The sequence below is a fragment of the Emydura macquarii genome, unplaced genomic scaffold (genome assembly GCF_026122565.2).
Source record: "Emydura macquarii macquarii isolate MOO-44397 ecotype Brisbane River unplaced genomic scaffold, CSIRO-AGI_Emac_v2 contig_306, whole genome shotgun sequence".
NCBI classification, from domain to species: domain Eukaryota; kingdom Metazoa; phylum Chordata; order Testudines; family Chelidae; genus Emydura; species Emydura macquarii.
This window is the reverse complement of record NW_027130443.1, coordinates 573419-595000: the sequence shown is the minus strand read 5'-3', so window position 1 is coordinate 595000 and position 21582 is coordinate 573419. Positions and strand designations below refer to the sequence as shown.

Genomic DNA, 21582 nt, shown 5'->3' with positions numbered 1-21582 from the left:
GTGATACAGATTGTAGGGGGGGGCAGCGTGTGTGTCACTTGACCCCCCCACCGTTAACCCCTTCCTCCCCGCACTGTCCCCTGCCCAGCTGGCGCCCCCCCTTGGCCACAGATCCCGGGCCTGGTTCCTTCAGCACCTGGGCGGAGAAGAGGCACCGCGGGAGAGGAGATCAGGTGAGTGAACTCCCAGGATGCCTGGGTTCTCTCCCCGGCTCTGTGCGGGGGAGTTGGGTCTAGTGCCTAGTGCGGGTGGCAGGGGGTGGTGGATCCTGCGGTTGTCTGTACATATGTCTGCGTGCGACGCAGCCTCCCCTCCCCGCTAGCGGGAGCTCCCCAAGCAGCACCCCTGTGTGTCACAAGACCCGTACCGCACCCAGCTGAGTGCGACTCTGTTTCCACAGCTCCCAAGGGGAGGAAGGGTCGCCAGCGGAAAACTGCAGCAACCCCAGCGTCTGCTGCGCACTACGAAGGTGAGAGAGACCGGGGGGGCAGTGCCCGGAGCTGTAACCCAGCCGTTCGGGGGGCGGGGGCAGGAGATTTTTAAAAAATATATGTATTTGTAGCCTAAAGCAACTTGGCTCCCAGCCCCCCCTCGCCCCCTGCCCTAACCACTAGTCCCTGCTCTCCTCCCAGAGCCGGGGAGAGAACCCAGGAGTCCTGGCGCCCAGCCCTGCCCCCTCAGGGCCGGGGATGGAACCCAGGAGTCCTGCTGTCTCCCAGCCCCTGCCCCAGCATGCTGATGGCGCTATTGGTCTGTGTTTCAGTGCGAGCTGCGGAAGGCCGAGCCGGGATCTACTCAGGTAAACCGAGGCAGGGGCTGTGTGAAGTCAGTGATTCACCCTGGGGTGGGGGGGGGGGCTGGGACCCTGGACGCCTGGGTTCTTGACCCGGCTCTGGGGGGGGAGGGGGCTCCGGTGACTGGAGTGGGGAGGGGCTGGGGGCCTTCTCCTGAGCTCTTTGCCTCCTGCCTTTTTGGGGGAGCACTGGGGGTGGGGGGGCCCTTGCAGTTCCAAGGGCAGCCAGCAGGGGGACCCCTATGCCTGTAGGATAATGCATGGGGGGTGGTTTAGAATAAATCGGGGGGAAAGAGGGGGGGCCAGGGCAGCTCTTGGCTTTGAGGGTGGAGGGTTGATGGCGTGTATAATTGTGTCCTCCCCCCCCCCCCCGGCAGAGTCTGATGGGACAATCCGCGGCTGGGCCGAGACTCAGCTCAACTCCAGCAGCCCCGTGAGCTACGACCCAGCCAAGGGGGAGTTCGCCGTCCTCCGGGGGGGCCTGTACTATCTGTACTGCCAGGTGCGGGCGCCGGGCGCCGGGTTCTCGGGGAGTGAAGGGGGGGGCTGGGAGCCAGGATGCCTGGGTTCTCTGCCCGGCTGTGGGAAGGCAGTGGGGGCCAGTGGTTAGAGCAGGGGGGGGCCGGGCGCCCGGGTTCTGTCCCCGGCTCTGGGAGGGCGGAGTTGGGGCGGGGGGCGGGCTGGGCACCCGGACGCCTGGGTTCCGCTCACCCCGCTCTGCTCCCGCCAGGTGCATTTCAGCGAGGACCGCACGGTGTACATGAAGCTGGACGTGGTGGTGGACGGGGTGCTGGCCCTGCGCTGCCTGGAGCAGTTCCCCCCAACCAGCGCCGACCCACAGGGCCCCGAGCTGCGCGTCTGCCAGGTCTCCGGGCTGCTGCTGCTCCAGCCCCGCTCGGCCCTGAGCCTCCGAACCATCCCCGGCGTGCGGCTCAAGGCCGAGCGCTTCCTCACCTACTTCGGCCTCTTTCAGGTGCACTGAGCCCGGGGCCGGCGGGGCAGGACTCCTGGGTTCCCTGGGAGGGCAATGGCGTTGAGTGGCTGGAGCAGGGGGGCTGGGAGCCCGGACGCCTGGGTTCTGTCCCCAGCTCTGGGAGGGGAGTGGGGTCTAGTGGTTAGAGCAGGGAGCAGCGGCTAGGAGCCAGGACGCCTGGGTTCTCTCCCCGGCTGTGGACTCCCCTGACAGGAGTCCTTCCCCCACCCCACGACCCCCGGCTGGGGACGTTGACACCTGGGGTGCAGCCAGCAGGGGGCGCAAGGAAACACCTGCCCCCAGCTAGGGGCTGCAGTGCCCGTTGCGGTGGGGGTGACGCGCGGCCCCTCCCCGCCTTGGCGCAAGCGTGACCAGATCTCCCCATATTAAGGGCTTTTTTTATATATATCCCCTCCCCCCCCCAAAAAAAAGTGTCCCCAATTTTCACACTCGCTCTCTGGTCACGTTACCTGGAGGGGGAATTTTCACACTCGCTCTCTGGTCACGTTACTCGGGGGGGGGATTTTCACACTCGCTCTCTGGTCATGTTACCGGGGGGGGGCAATTTTCACACTCACTGTCTGGTCACCGTCCCGGGGGGCAAGGTGGGGGGCTGGACACAGAGTATTTTAAAAGCAGACTTTGTTATTAAAAAATAAGAGAATGAAAATGAAGCGGCCTCTTTTTTGCAGCGGTTCCAGGGAGGCCCCTTGGTCCGGAGGGCTTAGTGCCAGCTCAGCCTTGGGCGTTGGTTTTTCAGGGGTCCGGCTCTCGCTGCGCAGAGGGCGCTTTAGTTGCTCCTTTTATTTCACAGGATTGGAAAAGGCCCTCTGCAAAGAGCTGAAACTGAGCTTGAATCGGTGTGTCACCGGGCCAGAGACAGAGCAGGGGGCCGGGCCGCCAGAAGGACACATGTTTTGCACAGCAGGCCTGGGAGGGGGGGGGGGGACTCGGTAAGGGGAAACTGAGGCAGGCCTCAACAGGAGCGCTCCGGGGCAGGGGCACTGGCGACCACTGTTCATATGTGGGGGTGGGGAGAAATGGGGGAGGGGGGGGCTACAGGTGGGACCTTGAGCCATCAGCCTCCCCGGGACCTACCAACCTAGCTAATACCCCTTTCCCGCCCCCGACACGTGGCTCCCTGCCCCCCTCAGCTACTGATCCCCAGCCCCACCGAGGCCCCTCGATCCTGCCGTGTGGAGGGAAGGCTGCTATTGATCGCCCCTGCCATGGGCGGTGGGGTCAGGAGTGCAGTAGCTTATCTTGTTTTCTCACTTACTAGAACAAACGGATTAGCGCAGACTTTCATTCCAGAGAAAAACGTGGGACTCCGGCGTTATCTCAACAGCCGCCATGCCCCAAGGGCGGCCGCCGGGGTGGGGCGGGGGAGGGAGCCCTGTATAAACAGCCACACTGCCCCAGAGGTGGCCGCATCTCGGCATTGGAGCCCCTGTATAAACCACCGCTTCGCCCCAGAGCTGGTTGCATTTCGGCGCCAGGCAACGGAGCCCTGAATGCACAGCCGTGCCCCCCCAGAGCTGGTCGCATCTCAGTACCAAGCGAAGGATCCCTGTACAACCAGGCCGCCCTGTCCCAGAGGTGGCCGCATCTTGGCGCCGGGCCAGGGAGCCCTGTATAACCGACCTGGAGATTACTTTAGGCTCAGAAGCCACTAGGGAATATTGGTTGAAAAGGGGGCTGCAGACGAACTGAGGGGTAGCGGCAGCTGTGGGGTAGGTACCCAGTGCTGGAATAGCAGGGGGCTGGGAGCCAGGACTCCTGGGTTCTCTCCCCAGCCCTAGGAGGGGAGTGGGGGCTAGTGGTTAGAGCAGGGGGGGGGGGCTGGGAGCTAGGACGCCTGGGTTTTCCCCCCAGCCCTGAGAGGAGAGTGGGGGCTAGCGGTTAGAGTGGAGGGGACTGGGAGCCAGGACTCCTGGGTTCTCTTCTGTGGGGGGTGGAATTTCCCAGCTGGTGTCCATATCCGGTGAATTGAGCACATTCACCCTTCCTATGCAAATATGAATGAATGAATGCCAAGAATTTAATGATGGGGGGCGGGCGTGGAAATCAGGGGCCGACTTTGAATCCTAGAGGTCTGGGGCAAGCAAGAAGGGGCTAGACATTTGGGGGGGAGTGTTCAGGGGGCTCTCTGGAAAACGTGGGGTGAACGCAGAGGGGGCAGAGACTTGTGGGGGGGGGTGTCTTCCACAGCGGGGGACAGCTTGGGGTGGCCAAGCATTGGGGGGCATTGTAGAGAGGGGAGAAGATGGGGGGACAGAGATTTTGGGGGGGGGATTTGGGAGTGACCTTCCAAGGGGGGTGCCAAGCTTTCGGGGGGCACCTCAAAGGAGGCCTTCAGCTTTCGGGGGGAATTCTTGGCGGGGGGGGTGTCAAGATTCGGGTGCGGGGAGGGCGGGGGGGAGCAGAATGGGGAGCTCCTGGCCCTGTCTCCACAGCCCGTTGGGGGGTCAGCACCCGGCTGGCAGACGGATGCAGCTGGCAGAGTTGGGGACTGGCCGGTTTCCTGCCGCACGCCCTGCCTTCCCCTTACGCAAGAACCGGACGCCAGCACCCGCCGCCAGCCGGGTTCCCCGGGGCTCGCCAGCTGCCCCCGCAACCTGCAAGGGCCCCGCCCCCGGATCCCTGCTGCACCCCTCTGCCAGCCCGGGGCAGCGGGTGGGCTTGGAGAGGGAGGGCAGGGGTGCGTGGGGTGCGTGGGGCTGGTTTGGGGCGAGGCTCCGGCGAGGTTGCAGGGGGGGGCATCGGTTTAGGGGGCCCGGCCGGGGGATTTGGGAGAAGAGGCAGGGGAGATCTTGGGGGGCTGTCGGGGCAGGAATTTGGGGGACCCGCTAGGGAGGAGGTGGGGTGGACTCTGGGCGTGGGATTTTCGGGGGGGGGGTGTCTGTGGAGGGATTTGAAGGAGATTTGGGGGTGCAGCTAGTGAGGGGGTGGGGGCTGCAGGCATGGAATTTTGGGGGTGCCGGGGGAGGAAACAGAAGGTGATTTGGGGGTGCAGCTAGAGAGGTTGGACTCGTGAGCACAGGGCTCCTCCTTAACGAGGGTCCGTGCGGGGATCAGGTGGGGGCAAATCCGGAGGGGGGGTGACTGTCCCCAGCCCCCATGGCTGAGGCCTCGGGGCACCAGGCTTTAGGGGCCCTGTGGCTGGGGGGGGCCGCGGCCCTGGGGGTGCTGGCCTGCCTCATCGCCCTCCTCGCCCAGCAGGCCCACATGGGAGCCTTGCAGGAGGAACTGGCTGGGCTCCGGGGGCAGCTGGCGGCCGCCAGGAGGGGAGAGACGGGGGCCTCTGGAGAGACTCAGGTGAGAGACGCCCCCATTTCTGCACACGGGGCTGTACTGCAGGGCAGCGGGGGCTAGTGGTTAGAAGGGGGGGGGGCTGGGCGCCCGGACTCCTGGATTCTCTCCCCAGCTCTGGGAGGGGAGTGTGAGCTAGTGGTTAGAGCGGGGGGGGGGCTGGGCACCCGGACTCCTGGGATCTCTCCCTGGCTCTGGGAGGGGAGTGGGAGCTAGTGGTTAGAGTGGGGGGGGGAGAGGGGGCTGGGAGCCCAGACATCTGGATTCTCTCCCTGGCTCTGGGAGGGGAGTGGGAGCTAGTGGTTAGAGTGGGGGGAGCCTGGGAGCCCGGACGCCTGGGTTCTCTCCCCAGCTCTGGGAGGGCAGGCGGGGGAGGGTGAAACTTACCGGGCAAGATCCCCAGGGTCTGGTGTAATTTCCCTCCCGCCTTGACTTCTCCAGCGGAGAGCTGCCGGGCGGGGTTTGAAGGGCGAGATGCTGGGAAGGGGGGTCTGGGGGCTACCCCCAAAAGCTGAAAAAATCACCCCTCCCCCCCGTCATGAGCATTGCGGGGGAGGGGAGGTTGGGCCGGGGTCCAGTCGAGCTGCAACCCCCCGAGCGACCTTTTCCCTCCGCGGTTAGGCGGAAACAACCTGCATGGCTGGGAAAGCACCGCCACGGGGGAGGGGACGGGAGGTGGGGGGGGGGAGCTAACCAGAGACTGCCAGGCATCCTGGCTCCCAGCCGCCCCCCCCTTGCTCTAACCACTGGCCCCCATTCCCCTCCCACATCCAGGGAGAGAACCCAGGTGCCCCAGCTCCTAGGCACGGCTGCTCCCCCTCATCTCTGCCCCCCTCCACCCCCCCACACAGAGTGCAATACAAACTTGTAACACAGGCCCCCTCCCACACACCCTCAGCCCAGACAGACATTCTCATGAGCCATGACAAATATTTTCCCCCACCATTATGGGGGAGGTTGCAGCTGGGGCCGGACCCCCCAGGGCCTCCAGGCCCCGGTAAAGCATATCCTCCCCCCCCCCCATGTGGGGGGGCCCGGCAGTGTGTGAATACCAAGGCAGGTCTGGATAATCTTTGGACAGCCAACATTTCATTGTCGGCAGTGCAGCCAGGCCAGCTACCCCGGCTATGCGAGGGGAGTGGGGGCTAGTGGGTAGAGCGGGGGGGGCTGGGAGCCAGGACTCTTGGGTTCTCTCCCCTGGCTCTGGGGGGGGCATAGAGCAAAGGGAGCTTTGCCAGGGTTCACCATCTCCTGCCTGCTCTTGGTTCAGGGGCCAGGGAAGTGGGGCGTCCCCCAGGCTGCAGACAGCAGCGAGTCCCCTGTGTGGAGAAGGGGGAAGCGGGGCTTCGAGGGGAGCTGGCGGCAGCAGGACCAGCGACACCAGCACCGTGAGTGTCTGGGGTATGGCCTGGAGGGGAAGCGAAATGGGGCACGGGGGCATTTCCCCTCTGGGCAGGGGACTGGCTGGTTCAGGGGGGTGGGGGACAAGGCCTTTCCAGGTTGCGGGAATCGAGCACATTTCACGCCAATAAATACAAAAAGAGGAGAAAAAACGGAGACTAGAAAGTGAAAGTAGAAAGCGACAAACGCAGCAGGAGAAGGGCCGGCTGCTGATCTCAGCTCTCTGGGGATCAATTCGGAGTCACTCCTGACTGCCAAGGGGGCCGGGCTAGGTTCTGTTTCCAAAGCTTGCCCCCAGATCCCTTGTTGGTCTGAGCTGCGGATCACCATGCTGAGCTGGTGTCAGCGGTGGGATGGCAGGTGGCTTCGCTCGCTAAACCCACAGGCCTTCTGTGGGGTGGCTGGAGATGCTCCAGGGATAGCGCCCGGTGTGGAGAGCGTGTGCCGTGACCCACAGCGCACGCGGTGGGTCTGGGGAGAGCGTACAAGCGCTCGGCCTCGCATGGCTTGGTGTGAGAGGTAGGATCCCCGCGGGGCTGTTTAAATTCCCAGTGGCTGCAAGCCTGCGGGGAGAACCAGGCTCCTGCAGCCGTAGGGCAGAGAGCAGCAGGGGGGCAGGTTGTGGAGGGGGATTATTCGGGAATTGGCAAATCACCGTCTCTGTCTCTTCACCTGACCCTCAGGAAAACGATCAGTTCTGCACCTGGCTCCCAGCCATCGCTTCACCAGTGGTGAGTCCCCACACCCTGCCCTGGGGGACCCACTCTGACAGTCAGGACTCCTGGGTCCTCTCCTCTGCTCTGGGAGGGCAGGGGGTCTAGTGGTTAGAGCAGGGGGGGTTGGGAGGCAGGACTCCTGGGTTCCCTCCCCGGCTCTGGGGGGGAGTAGGGTCTAGTGGTTGGAGCGGAGGGGGGGGGGGCTGGGAACCCGGGGGGAGGGGCGTTAACATCCGCCATCTGCCCCACAGATGAGGGGGACGTGACCCAGATCTGGTGGCAGCCCTCCCTGCACCAGGGCCGGGCACTGGAGGTACATGGCCCAAACATCACGGTGAAGCAGATGGGGCTGTACCTTATCTACACGCAGGTAAGGCCCAGCCAGCGCCCCCTAGAGGGGAACCACCCGGGGCCCCATTCCCTGCCCCCCTGAGCCAGCCAGGCGCCCCCTAGAGGGGAACGGCCCCCGGCCCCAGACAGCCCAACCTCAGCCTGTCTCTCCTGCCGCCCCCCAGGTGCTGTTCCACGACCCCACCTTCACCATGGGGCAGGTGCTGTGGCGGGTTTCACCCAGGGGGCCGGGGCAGATCCTGCTGCGCTGCGTCCAGAGCATGCCCCGCGAACCGGAGCAGGCTTACAACAGCTGTTACAGTGCAGGTGAGGCGGGGGGGGGGGGGGATCCAGGCACTTGGGAGGCAGAAATGGGGGAGACCACCCCTGGGCGGAGGCACATGCAGCCAGAATGGGGGTGGCGAGGAACAGGGAGGGCGATCAGGCCGGCAGGAGGCGGGGGATGGGCTCCCCGTGGTCTCTCCCTCACCAAGTTGACATCCCTGCCTCCCTCCCGCCAGGTGTCTTCCAGCTGCAGCGCGGAGACCAGCTGAGCCTCCGTGTGCCTCGAGCCAACGCCTCCCTCGACCTCAGCGCCCACGGCACCTTCCTGGGCCTGCTCCGCCTGTAGGGAGCCAGGCGTCCAGGGAGCTGCAGAGGGACCCAGGCATCCGGGAAGTCTCGGGCAAACTCGAGGCTGCGATTTTGGGTACCTCACCGCCCCCTCTCCTGGAACAGACGGATTCTCCCCTCCCCACCCCGGCCATCCCTCCTGGGGTGTGTGAAAGGGTCTCATCGTGGGGACAGGCGCGGGACCCCCCTCCCAGCCACCAGGGGGCTCCCCCGAGGACGTTTTCACCCTAAAACAAACCAACACAAACAACCAAGGAAATTCCAAACCAAAAACTTCGTGAAGGTGGCGAATGTGGCTTGGACCATGGAGCCCCTGGGAGCAAACAGGGCAAGGGTGGGTCAAAGCAGGGGGGGCTGGGAGCCAGGACTCCTGGGTTCGCTTTGGCTTTGTAAGAGGTAGAGTGCCAGTAGCCAGCTGGCTACAAAGCAAACAGCCTGCGCCGAGAGGCACTGGGAGCTGCACGGGGCTTATGACACCCAACTGAGCCTTAGCCAATGACTCAGTCTGGAAGGAAGGAACCCAGGTGTCCAGGAAGCTGCAAAGGGATTCAGCCAGCCTGGAGGAAAGGGACCCAGGCGTCCGGGAGCTGCAGGGGGACTCAGCCAGCCTGGAGGAAAGGGACCCAGGCGTCCGGGAGCTGTGGAGGGACTCAGCCACTGACTGGCCTGGCGTGGAGGAAAGGGACCCAGGTGTCCGAGGAGGGCAGTGGGCAGTAAGAAGACGCCCTCCTCCCCCGGTTTGTTACAGTCCCTGGGGCCAGCAGGGAGGGGGGGTTGAGCTCCCCCGGGCCCATCCCCCGTCGGTTTGTTCCTTGCTAATAAACAATTATTCCACACGCCCAGTGCCCCCCTGTGTCCCGGCCCCGGCGCGGGGGGGAGATCCCTGGGTGCACGGCCCCCCCTCCACAGCCGCCCCCGGCGAGTCTGGCCAAGGGGCTGCCCAGACCCCTCCCGGCTTGGTCCTCATGTGGGCTGGGCCCCCCGCCAGCCCCGCTCCGGCCCCCGCTATCCCCACGTAGGTCCCCCTCGCCCCCCACTGCCGCCGGGACCCCCATCAGCCCCCCGACACCTGCATCGTCTCCTCCTCCAACGGCCCCTCTGCCCCCCAACTGCAGGCCGGCCCCTGCCGGGCCAACCCCCCCGGGCACGATCCCAGCCTCCCCCCACGCCCGGCTCCCGGAGTTATGGGGTCGCTGGGGGGCAACGGGGCTGCGAATCCCCCCGCCCCCAACTACGGGGCCGCCACCGGCGGGGGGGCCGGGGGAGCGGGGGAGGGGCGGGGAGGTCTCGGGGGAGGGCGGGGGGAGGGGGCACCAGGAGGAAACGCGGAGCCCGGAGCGGATGAAAACAGGAAGTGGGGGGCGGGGCGGCGAGCCGGGAGTGAGGGGCGCCGGGGGCGGGGCCGGGGGCGGGGCCGACACTCGCTGGGGGGAGGGGAGCGGAAAGGGTTAAACCTGGCCCGGAGGACGCAGCCCAAGTCTCGCGGGAATGGGGGCGGGGGAGGGGCGGACGCTGGGCGGCGGAGAAGGCCCCTCCCCCCGGTCGGATCCGGCGAAGGTTCCCGCCCCTCGCTCCAGATCTGCCGCCGGGAGGCGGGGCCGGACCCGGCGCTGTCATGGCCGCCGCCAGCCCACGGGCGGCTCGTGCTGTTGCTTGAGGAGCCAGAGACCGCAGGAGGTAACGTGCCTCCCCCGGAGAGAGAGAATGGGCCCTTCCACCCCCCCGGGAGAGAGACACAATGGGCCCTTCCACCCCCCATCTCCGGGAGAGACACACACACACACAATGGACCCTTCCACCTCCTCTGGGAGAGAGAGAGAATAGGCCCTTCCACCCCCCCCCCCCCGCCGGGAGAAAGAATGGGCTCCTCCACTCCCCACCTTGCCCCTTCTTCCTGTACCCCCCCAGGTGAGAGCCCAGAGAACAGCTGGAAAGACCCGAGCAGACACGTGGGCTGGCAGCCCGGACTCCTGGGTTCTCTGCCCTGCTCTGGGGGGGGAGGCTAGTGGTTAGAGCGGGGGGGTTCTGTCCCCTGCTCTGGGAGGGGGGGCTAGTGGTTAGAGCGGGGGGGTTCTGTCCCCTGCTCTGGGAGGGGGGGCTAGTGGTTAGAGCGGGGGGGGGGTTCTGTCCCCTGCTCTGGGAGGGGGGCTAGTGGTTAGAGCGGGGGAGGGGGGCTTTAGAGCTGTCCCCTGCTCTGGGAGGGGGGCTAGTGGTTAGAGCGGGGGGTCCCCTGCTCTGGGAGGGGGGGTTCTGTCCCCTGCTCTGGGAGGGGGGGCTAGTGGCTGGGAGCCCGGACTCCCGGGTTTTCTCCCCGCAATTAACCCCTTTTTTCTCCTTTCTTGGCAGCCACCCGCGCCCCCTCTCCCCCCCCATGACCGAGGGCCCAGGGGTCGCCGTCGCTCCCGGGTCAGCCGGGGACGGGGCTGACTCGCCCGCCAGCCCCGCCCTAGCCCCAGCCCCCGCCCGGCTGGCTGGGCCCGCGGACAGGGCCACCCCAGACGATGCAGCTGGAGGGGGGCCCCGGGAGGAGGCGCCTGGACCGGAGGGGGGGCGAGGTGCAGAGCCCCCCGGAGGGGAGGGGCTGGCAGGAAGAAGCGGCGAAGCAGCGGAGGATGGAGGAGGGACGCCGGAGGAGGAGTACTAGTACGTTGTGCCAGGCGCTGTACAGGCTGAGTTGGAGTGGCCTGGTTCACCACCGTTAAACCCGGGGGGCTGGGAGCCAGAACGCCTGGGTTCTCTCCCTGGTTCTGAGAGGGCAGTGGGGGATAGTGGTTAGAGCCGGAGGGCCGAGCCCTCTCTGTACCAGCGTCTCCCTTTCTCTCCCCCAGCCTGCCGAGCTATGAATTTCTTCAGCCCCCCAAGTTGCTGACGGGCGCCTGGGGCGAATACGCCTGCGTGCCGGAGAACTTCCTGAAGGGCTGCAAGTGGTAGGAAACTGGGCAGGGCCCAGGCGGGAGCTACTGAGTGGGAAGGTGGGGGCTGTTCTGGGGTGACGGAGGGTGCGGGGGACAGCTGGCTCCCCATAGATCCCTCGCACTGGGGGAGGCTGCCTTGTGCTGCACATAATGGGCTGGGCGCTGCTCGGACCCTCGGACAATCCTTCCCTGGGGGGCCTGCAGCCTAAATACAAAAGGGTGGGAGGGGAAACTGAGGCACGGGGGTGGTTTCTAACTGATCTCTGGGAGGGGAGGCTCGTGGTTAGAGTGGGCGGGGCTGGGAAGCAGGACGCCTGGGTTCTCTCCCCAGCTCGGAGAGGGGCGTGAGGCACCCTGATGGCTTGGCTGTGCCCTCCTCTCCGCAGGGCCCCGGATGGCTCCTGTCTCCTGACCAACAGCGCTGACAACACCCTGCGCATATACAACCTGCCCCCGGAGCTCTACGGCCAGGAATGGGGGGCCATGTCCGAGATGGTAGGGGGCGGGGAGCGGGAACGGGGGGGAAGGTGTCTTTATGGGGTGGAACTGTACTGGTGCAACGTGGGGGGGAGGGTAGTCCCTAAAAGGACAGGATCTCCCTCCCCCAATTGCTGAGAACTAGGGATGGAACCCAGGAGTCCTGGCTCCCAGCCCCCCGCTCTGACCACTAGCCCTCAGTCCCCTCCCAGAGCCAGGGAGAGAACCCAGGAGTCCTGGCTCCCGCTTTTTGTCCCTCTCTGCCGTGCGCGGGGGCTCCCTGACCACCCCATCCGTGGGTCTGTCTCCCCCCAGGGCCCGGTGCTGCGGATGGCCGAGGGAGACACCATCTACGACTACTGCTGGTTCCCGCTGATGAGCTCCACCCAGCCGCCCACCTGCTTGTAAATGCTGCCGCCCCCCCTTCGAGAACACCCCCCAGTGACGGGCTCCCATCGGCCCCATCCTGGGGGGGGGGCAGGGAACAGGGTGCGGGGCCCGTCCCCTAGGGCGGGGGCTGGCTGGCTTGGGGGATGGAGCACATGCCGGTGAGGGAGGCGTTTTCCTCCCCCTGCCCCCCACCCCACCTGTCTGCCTCACCTGTCCGCACCCCCCCTTGTCCCGCAGCTTCGCCAGCAGCAGCCGTGACAACCCCATCCACGTGTGGGACGCTTTCCATGGGCACCTGCGGGCCACCTTCCGCTGCTACGACCACCTGGTGGGTACAGAGCACGGCGCACGGCCCCCTGCTTCCCCCCCCTCCCCCCAGAGAACCCAGGCGTCCTGGCTCCCAGCCCCTCCCCCTTCAACCACTGCACCTCCTTTTGGAGCCAGGGAAAGAACCCAGGTGTCCTGGCTCCCAGGCCCCTGCCCTCCCCCCGCTCTAACCACTAGCTCCCTTCCCCCCCCCCTCCAAGCTGGGGAGGGAACCCAGGCGTCCTGACCCCCTACCTGTGTGTGTTCCCAGGATGAGCTGACGGCTGCTCACTCGCTCTGCTTCAGCCCTGACGGGTCGCAGCTGTTCTGCGGCTTGGACAAGGCCGTGCGGGTGTTTGACACGGAGCGACCGGGTCGGGTGTGCGAGATCCGGCCCACCTTCGGTGAGAGTACCCCCTGCCCCCCTCTGCCTGCTGGCGTGGCACCAGGCTCCCCCCACATCGCCCTGCCCTGGGAGGGGGGAGCATCCAGGGGCCCCCCACAGCCTGCGAGTCCCTTGTTTCCTACCCCTCTGGGCTTCATCTGCAGGGGAGTGTTGTCTCCCCTATCCCAGCTGATGGTCTCGCCCCCTCCCAGAGCCTGCCCCAAAATGAACAGCCAGGTCATCGTTAGGTTTCAGAGGTAACATGCAAGTGTGGCCGGCTGGAGAGGTCGGAGTCAGGGCCAGCAGGTTTGGGGTGATCCTGGGGCATCTGGGGAGAGATTGTAATTTGTCACTGTTGTTAGGTCTGAGGCTTGGCAGTGGAGGCAGTCTGGGGGTGTGCATGAGGGAGGGATCAGCCCCTTTTGCCAACACTAGGTTTCAGAGTTAACGTGCCACTGGGGTTTGCCGGGGGAAGAGGGGAAATCAGCATCAAGCCCTTTCTCCAGTGAAATATCATCTGGCTGGTCTTTGCCATTATTAGGCTCCACAGTTAACCTGCCACCAAGGTTTGAAGGGGTGGTTCAGGTCCGGGGTGTGTGTGTGGTGGGGGGGGGTGACCCCCCCTCCTCTGTGTAGTGAAACAGCGATGTGGTGTACTGCCATCGGTAGGCCCCAGAGTTAACACACGGCTGGGGTTTGTGGCGGGAGGGAGGGCAGGCAGGCAGGCAGCGTGCATGAAGGGGGTGAAACCCAGCTCCTCCCATAGTGACTGTGCCAACAGCATTTCCAGACCGCCACCATTAGGTTCCAGAGTGAATGCCACCAGACTGAAAGGAGGGAGCATTGCCTGGGGGTGGGGCCTGTTTGGGGAAGTCGCCTGGCAGTTCTAACCTAGTCCCCGTCTCTTCTCCCCCCCCCCCCCCCCAAATCCCCGCCACGCAGTGAAGAAGCAAGGGCAGAGCGGCATCATCTCATGCATCGCCTTCAGCCCGGCCCAGCCTCTCTACGCCTGCGCCTCCTACTCCAAGACGGTGGGGCTGTACTCGCGGGCCGAGGGTGCGCCGCTGGCCGTGCTGCAGGGCCACCAGGGCGGCGTCACCCACCTGCTCTTCTCCCCCGATGGCGAGCGCCTCTTCACCGGCGGGCGCATGGTGGGGGGGGGGGGTGGGTGTGTGAAGGGGGTGGGGGGGTGTAGGGGCAGGGCTTGAAGTGGCGGGGCCTTGAGGATTGCAATACTGCTAGGTGTGGAGTAGGTGGAGTCGGGGGGCGGGGCTCAAAGGAAAGCTGGGGGCGGAGCCTGGGCATGCTGGGGGAGGAGCCTGGGCGTTGGAATGCTGCTAGGGCGCAGCACTGGGGGGCGGGGCTGAGAAGCAGGGGCTGGAATCTTGGGGTTGCTAAGGGGCGGGGCTGAGACGGGGGGGGGGGCAGGTCCGGGGGGGGGGGTGGAGTTTAGAAGGCAGCTGTGGAGGAGCCTGGTCTTGCTAAAGGGCGGGGCTCAGAACAACTGTGGGCGGAGCCTAGGTGTTGGAATACTGGCGGGGGGGGGCATTTGGGTCTCTGGAAGCCCAGGGGTGGGGCTGCTATGTGGTTGGGGGTGGAGTCTGGGGCTGTGGGGTTCTCTGGTGGTGTGTGACCCCCCCAATCTCTCCCCAGGACCCCGAGATCCTGTGCTGGGACCTGCGGCACCCGGGCTGTGCCCTGTTCTCCCTGCGCCGCAGCGTGGCCACCAACCAGCGCCTCTACTTCGACCTCGAGCCGTGAGTGGCCCCCGCCCTGGGGGGAGACCCATTCCTTGGGAGGGGCAGACTGGGACCCTTTATCTCCTTCCCCAACATCCCTGCCATTCTAAGTGTGACCCACGGCACATTCCTTTGTGCCTCAGTTTCCCCCGTGGGTAGAAGAGGGGCTCATGCGCCTTCCTTGGGCTCTGCAGACCGGGAGTTCTGTAATCGGCGGGGGGGCGGGGGTGTGATACGTCCTGTGCCCAGGGCAGCCAACTGATAATGCCGAGGTCAGGGCAGGGTGCAAAAGGAGAGCAGATTCTCCCCACGCTGGTGGGTGACACTGAAGCCCGGCTTCCCAACCAGCCACGAACTGCTTCTGATTCCCCACACTGGATATCAAGAAGCCAGTCCACAAATGCCCACAGGCCCCTTCACTGCATCTCCGCTCCAGGCTCCCAAATCGGCACTAGGTCCAGCAAAGAGACCAGTTACTAGAACTCGGTGCTCTTTACTGAAAAGGTTCCCTCTGACCCCAAAGGGTCAGCCACAGTTACCAGATCAACACAAGTTTGGATCTTATCTAAAATCCCACGCCGGCAGCCAATCCTTCAGTGTCTAAACTAAAGGTTTATTGTAAAAAGAAAGAAAGAAACCAGGAGAGAAATGTTCAAGGGTTAAAGTGAATCACAGATATACAAAGGATTGAATTCCATGTACATCAGGTTTCTAGAAGAATTGTGGAGTTGCAGCTTGTGTAGTTCCCTCTGGTTCACATCCAGTACCTGGATGGGCTGAGTCCTTCGGTGCAGTTGCAAGATGAACTGGTCCAGAGGTCGGTGTGTGTCTGCAGACTGGACAGGAACTAAGACAAAATGGTTTCTCTGGCTTGATCTTATAAACCCCCTCCTCCGGCCATGCGGCCTGTGGGCAGTCACCAGACCCAAAATGGAGTCCAGAGTCACATGGGCCAATCCTGGTGACTCCTGCGGTGTGCCTGGGGTCCATAGTCACATGGGACAGTCCTGATGCTTCATCAGGTGTGCTGCCTGCCATGGAGTCCCGAGTCCCGGCAGCAGGTTCTGGTGACTCAGTGGTGATGCTGGCCTCTCCCTCTGGGCCCCGTGCACCTGGGAGACCTCAATGGGCCATTACGCAGGCCATTGTTCCGCAGCCTTCCTAGCTGGGGCGTTGGGCAGGCAGCACAATTTGAAAGGCAGACATCTCCAACACGTCACACGTGAACACCAGTGTCGTCATCGTACCCAGCACATTGCAACCTTCCGAACAGTGCCTGACACGGCACGTCCCACGTGGATTAGTGTGATTCTGCCATACTGATGTCACCCAATATACTAAATGCCCCCCCCCAAGCCAGCCCGTATGACGGGGATGGAACCCAGGCGTCCTAGTGGATGTGGGGTTATAGCCCAGGGACTCCCCCCCTCCCCGCAGGCCTTAATGGCAGCGATCGGATGTTGTGTCCCTCCCCCTCTCCCCCAGGAGTGGCCGGTTCTTGCTCAGTGGCAGCACGGAGGGGCTGGTCTCGGCGTGGGACACGACTCAGCCCCCGACCGGAGACCCCGAGCCGGTGCTGGAGCCAGTGCTGCAATTCCAGGCCCTGCGGGACTGTGTCAACGGGATCAGGTACCGTGGGGCAGGGAGCCAGGATGCCTGGGTTCTCCCCCTGGGTCTGGGAGGGGAGGGGGGACTGGTGGTGAGAGCAGGGGGCCTGGGAGCCAGGACTTCTGGGTTCTCCCCCGGGGTCTGGGAGGGGAGGGGGGACTGGTGGTGAGAGCAGGGGGGCTGGGAGCCAGGACGCCTGGGTTCTCCCCCTGGGTCTGGGAGGGGAGGGGGGACTGGTGGTGAGAGCAGGGGGGCTGGGAGCCAGGACGCCTGTGTTCTCCGCTGGCTCTGGGAGGGGGTTAGCCGTGGCCGGTGGCCCCCCCTCTGACCGTGTCTCCCCCCGCTCCAGCCTGCACCCCAGCCTGCCATTACTGGCCAGTGCCAGTGGCCAACGCGCCTTCCCGGAGCCGGGCGCCAGCGGCGAAGAGGACGAGGAGGGGGGGGGCTCCAGCTCCCCCCACCGCCCGGCCCCCAGCCAGAACTGCCTGCAGCTGTGGTGGTGCGCGGAGGGCGGGGGCCCTGACTCTGCTTCCCTGGCCACGTGAGGCTGCCTCCTGGCCGGGCTGCGCTGAGTTGGGGGGCTGGGCTGGGGGGAGGGGGGCGATGGATGCAGCTTCGTAACTTCGCTGGCGGGGGGAGCCATAAAACCCGTTTTGATTCTGTGCCCCCCCTCTGTTGTTTTTGGGAGGGTGGGTAAACAAGGGGGCAGGGGTGGGCACCGGTTCTGATCCGGCCCCGTCTTACTTTTGATCTGCTTCAGCCCCACTGCGGTCTGTGCGTGTCCCCTGCACTCCCCCCTCCCCCCGTCGGCGTAGACCCTACCATAACGAACATCCAAGCAGGTGCTGCCAGCTGAGGGACCCTATAATAACAACCCCCTCTCCCCGGTGGCGGTGTCCCCAGCTGTAGCCCGACCTCCCCCAACCCCATTTATGAGGCTACCGTGCCCCAGCGGAGACCCTACAATAACACCCCATGGTATGTGGCTGTCCGATCCCGACACCAACAGCGCTTATGGGGCGCTGGTGCCCCCTTGGGAGACCCTACCATAATGCCCCACGGCGTCTGGCTGTCCGACACCAACACAAGGTATGAGGTGATGGTGTCCCCAGGGGAGACCCTACCGTAACAAACAGCGGGGGGGAGGGCAATTTAAATCCGCTCTCCACCACCTCCACCACCCGCATGAGGAAGCAAGTCCCCCTCTCCAAAGAAAAGGAAGACGGATGCGGGGGCAAATCTATCCCTGCTCATGGATAGCCTAGTGCACGGGGCCAGCCTGCATCCCAGTATGGGAACCGGCCGTTCCAGTTGTCCCAGTAACGGGGGGGACATCAGTCACACCCCCCCTCCACCCCAGGCATGTGAAATCCACCCCAGAGGCGACGTCTGTGGCCGGGCCCGGGCTTGGTTTGTCTTGGCCGCAGCTGTCCAAACACAGCTGGAGGTGGATAAATAGCTCTTGCTGTGTGTGTGTGGGGGGGGGGGCTGTGGGGGCCAGGAGTGTCCAGCGAAAGGTTACTGGGGGCGGGGGGGGGGGGATGTGAGTCAGGACACCTGGGTTCTGTTCAGGGTCCTGGGAGGGGAGTGGACTCGAATGGGTCAGCGGGGGGCGGGAATCCTGGTCTAGACCATTGTGCCCACCCCTGAGATGGCTGCATCTCATTGCCAGGCGAGGGATCCCTGGATAACCAGCCCCCCCGCCCCACAGGTGGCTGCAGCAGGGCGCTGAGTGAGGGATCCCTGGATAACCAGCTGCCCCACCCCAGAGGTGGCTGCATCTTGGTGCTGGGTGAGGGGTCCCTGTATAAACAGCCAGAGTTGGCTGCATCTCATCTCCGCATCCCTGTATAACCATGTGCCCCAAAGGTGGCTGCAGCCAGGTGCCGGGCGAGGTGTCCCTGTACAACCAGCCACCCCCCCAAGCTGGCTGCATCCCTGTGTAGCCAGCCGCCCCCTCACTCCTCTCTTGCTGTTGGGGTCCCTTTAAGAGCTCACCTGTGTCTGGTGCTTGGGCCCCCTGCCTGCCCCACCTGGCTCTCCTGTTTCCAGCCGCATCTGGTTGCCACGGCAACCTCCTGTGATGTCACAAAGCTGGGAATAGGGGGCAGCCAGGCAGGGCCACCTGTATCCTTAAAGGGACCCTGCCTGAGGAGGACAGTGGAGGCTAGTGGTTAGAGTTGGGAGGGGGAGAGGACGGGAGCTAGGACTCCTGGGTTCTTTCTCCGGCTCCGGGTGGGGAGTGGGGGCTAGTGGTTAGAGCAGGGGGGGCCGGGAGCCAGGACTCCTGGGTTCTTTCCCCGGCTCTGGGAGGGGAGTGGGGTCTAGTGGGTTGAAGGGAGGGCGCCTCTCAGGGGGAACCAGCTCCAGCGGCCTGGCCACATTAGATTCAGGGCTCTTGGCCCGGCTGATCTAAGCCACGGTTGCTGCCAGCAGCCACGGGCCGCCCAGGGTGGTGTGTCCCAGACCATCAGCTCTGCCGGCACCGCTGGGAGCCCCCACGGTGTTGTCTGTGGGACTCTTAACACCCCACACACCCTGGGAAACAGACCTGCTGTGGGTGGGACATTATCCGGAGAAGAAACTGCAGCACACACAGGACCTCGACTTCCAGGGCTGGGGTAGACCGCAGGAGTCCTGGCTCCCAGAACCCCCCGCTCTAACCACTAGTCTCCACTGCCCTCCGGCTGCACCCTGCTCTGACCTGATGGGGGAGACAGACCTGACTAGCCCCGTGGAGCTGATGCTATGAGGGGACGGGATTGGCACCTCGCCCCATTCTGTGTTGTCAAGAGTGTGAATTCTTGCCTGGCTGCGGCGTCGCTTGGCAACCATGTAAACTGAGCCAGCGCCGTGGAGATGGGGCGTGTGTGTGTGTGCGCGTGCTGGCATCTGTGCGTTTGCTCAGTGCTCCCCTCCCGCCCCCAACCGTGCCCTGGGAGACCCTACAATAACAGACTGCGGGGGCAACAACAGTGCCCACTCCCTCAGGAACCTGCTTCGTTTCCATTGGAGGGGGCGGGGGGGCTCACTGGGATGCACAGACGGAGCACGGGGTGTCAGTTGTGGTTGCCTCATTGCAGGTGGCCCTATAACAACAAACGGGCACACGCAGCCGTAGAGGGCCTCTGACGCCCCTCATGGCTGCATACTGGTGCTCCCAGGAGACCCTACAATAAACGTGCCCAATGTGCCCCGAAGACCCTACAATAACAAACCACCAGACGTGCCCAGGAGACCCTACAATCACAAAGTACCATCCACAGCTGGTGTTCAAAAGCCCCTATAATACCAAAAAGACACAAGCACCCAGTGTGCTCAAAAGACCTATACTAATATTATTGTAGGGTCTCTCTCAGCCAAGAGGTTCAGGTATTTGTGGAGGGAGGGAGGGAGGGTTGATGCACTAAACTAATTAACCTGGGGGAGAGCAGATGACAATTTCAGCATTGTTGGAGATGACACTTGTTGAGAACTCGCCCATCTCAGCAGTACAGGGACTATGACACACAACAGGCTGGGATCGCCCATTCTCCTCCCCCCTCCCCCCCCCCCCCCCCGCATCCATAACACAATTTAATTTCCCCCCTTTCTCAGCATTTCGGTCACGGTCCCATCTCCCCGCCACCAGATCCACACAGCGCTGGCCTTACCCCCCGGCTCCCCTGCGGGGGGGGGGCGGTTGTGGGATTCGGGGGGTCACCGGGTGGAGGGAGTGAGACCGTTCTTTCCCCCATGAGCAGGCAACCAGGCCCGGGAGGGCATGCTGCTTCCCCAAGAGGGTGAGTATGTGGGGCAGGGTACAAGGGGGGGCCTCTCCCAGCATGGGGCGCTGTGGGGCAGCTCCCTGCAGCGACCCATTGGGCCACCAGATGGTGCCATCAGCCTTTGTTTGCATTGGCAAATATCACCCCCCCCCCCCCCCGGTACCCCCTAAGTGGACTACAGCCCCTCCCCCTCACTACACCCCTGCCCCTAGTGCTGCTGTGGGGCCAGCCCAGACTGCCAGGGGAGATCAACCCCTGCTGGACCCCCCCCCGCCCCACTCCCTGCAGCCCAGTGCCCCCTAGCGCCGCCCTAGGGCTATGGGGCTGGCCCCACGTGTCTCCTGCCCCACTCCCTGGTCTCCCTGTCTGCTTAGGGCTGGGGCAGCTATGAAACGTGAAGTCCTGCCAGCCGGCGCCTGCCCCACGGGGGGTGTCGGGGGCTTGACGGGGCTGGGAGCAAAATGCTGCAAGGATTTGCCTCCAAATCAAAGGCGTCCCGAAGCAAATCTGGGGATAGGCTGATTCGGCCGTGCCTGTGGGGAGCCAGGGCGCCTGGGTTCTCTCCCCGGCTCTGGGAGGGGAGTGGGAGCTAGTGGGTAGAGTTGGGGGGAGTGGTTCGGGAGCCTGGATGCCTGGGTTCCATTCTGAGCTCTGACACTCACTCACTGGACCCCTTTTTCCTCCCCACGCCAGGGGCAGAATCCAGGCTCCTCAATCTCATTTCCCCCCCTGCCTTCCCCTTTTTGCCACACTCTCCCCACCAGCCCCTGAAAACCCAAATCCTGGGAACCTGGAGAGCCAAGAAATTCCCGTGCGCTCCAGAGGTCAGGTCCAAGATCCCCGCTGGAAAACGATGCCCCCCTCCTGCCCCCCTGGGCAACTCCTCACTTGGGAAAGACCGGGGCCCAGCGCGTCCGCCAGTTTGAGGAAACTCTGCTGCCCTTAAACTGATCTCACGGAGAGATCCCGGCTGTCACTTCCCCCCCACCAAAGGACTTCCCAGAGAGTTTGCAAGCCACAAGTTGTTCCCGAGGCAGGCATCGCCCGGGGAAATTCTCCGGCCTGCATCGTGTTCAGCAATCGGACCCACGGGTCAGACATGGCCTTCAAATCCCTGGCTTCTCACTCAAATTGCCTCCCCTTTCTCCTCCCACCCCTGCCAAGTCATGGCACTGAAATGCCCCAGCAAAGCTGAGGGTGAAGGATCTCAAAAGCCGCAGTTTCCACTTGCATCAGCTCCAGCGAATGTGGCCATTGAGGGTTGGGCTTTTATTTTAATCGATCCACCCCCCTCCCCTGCCCCGATATGCTCCCTGAGAAATCCCACATCACAACTATTTCCTTCGCAAGTATCTTCCCAAGGCCCCACTCACTCCTTCCTGCCAGACTGTCTGGCCAAGAAGATCCAACTAGCCAAGGAACCCGACCAGATCTGGGGGGGAGAAATAAAAAGGTTTGGTGGGGTTTGTTTTTAAAGTCACTTTCCCGTCCAAAACAATTTCCAAATCCCCAGCTTCCTGCCCCACAATGTTCTCACCCACCAGATCCGTGGGGGACTTTCTAACCCAAAGCCACCTTTTCCTCCACACACACACAAAGAGCCTCGCTGAGCGTTTCGCCAGTCTAGTCTGCGAGACATTTCTCTGCTGACTGGGAAAAGGACCCTGATTTCTCTCTTTTTCTGTCAAAGGCCCTGTTGCTCTCATTGGTCCTGACAGGAAGATGGAGAGCCAGAGAGAATTTAGCTGCAAATATTCCTGTCTTCAAGTGACCTCCCTTGCTTTCGCTGTTGTTTTGTGTGTGTGTGAACGCCGCTGCTCGCTGCCTGGAATTTTAT

General features: G+C 64.1%; 2 protein-coding genes across 2 annotated transcripts in view; both read left to right on the top strand.

Moving 5' to 3' along the window:
• The window catches only part of LOC137162183 (uncharacterized), a 12829-nt gene extending 3841 nt beyond the window's left edge, over nt 1–8988 (top strand). The window contains exons 3-14 of the mRNA XM_067561737.1: nt 89–173; nt 401–469; nt 764–799; nt 1171–1295; nt 1524–1766; nt 4239–4442; nt 4989–5084; nt 6349–6466; nt 7163–7210; nt 7447–7565; nt 7711–7852; nt 8047–8988. Of these exons, the coding sequence (XP_067417838.1) occupies nt 89–173; nt 401–469; nt 764–799; nt 1171–1295; nt 1524–1766; nt 4239–4442; nt 4989–5084; nt 6349–6466; nt 7163–7210; nt 7447–7565; nt 7711–7852; nt 8047–8156 (1395 nt within the window). The 3' untranslated portion in view covers nt 8157–8988. The remainder of the gene's footprint in view (nt 1–88; nt 174–400; nt 470–763; nt 800–1170; nt 1296–1523; nt 1767–4238; nt 4443–4988; nt 5085–6348; nt 6467–7162; nt 7211–7446; nt 7566–7710; nt 7853–8046) is intronic.
• A 956-nt stretch (nt 8989–9944) lies between these two features.
• WRAP53 (WD repeat containing antisense to TP53) lies at nt 9945–17362 on the top strand. The gene is made up of 11 exons (XM_067553911.1): nt 9945–10066; nt 10505–10801; nt 10987–11085; nt 11460–11568; nt 11866–11954; nt 12178–12268; nt 12518–12650; nt 13574–13782; nt 14285–14388; nt 15856–15999; nt 16328–17362. Exons 2-11 carry the CDS (start codon nt 10530–10532, stop codon nt 16521–16523), a joined length of 1446 nt encoding a protein of 481 aa, XP_067410012.1. The 5' UTR covers nt 9945–10066; nt 10505–10529; the 3' UTR covers nt 16524–17362.
• Nucleotides 17363–21582: the final 4220 nt, after the last annotated feature.

Coding starts and splice junctions, on each gene's coding strand:
- WRAP53 (XM_067553911.1), top strand. CDS start 10,530: ATGACCGAGGGCCCAGGGGTCGCCGTCGCTCCCGGGTCAGCCGGGGAC. Junction 10,802..10,986: donor ACGCCGGAGGAGGAGTACTA/GTACGTTGTGCC, acceptor TCTCTCCCCCAG/CCTGCCGAGCTATGAATTTC. Junction 14,389..15,855: donor CTCTACTTCGACCTCGAGCC/GTGAGTGGCCCC, acceptor CCTCTCCCCCAG/GAGTGGCCGGTTCTTGCTCA.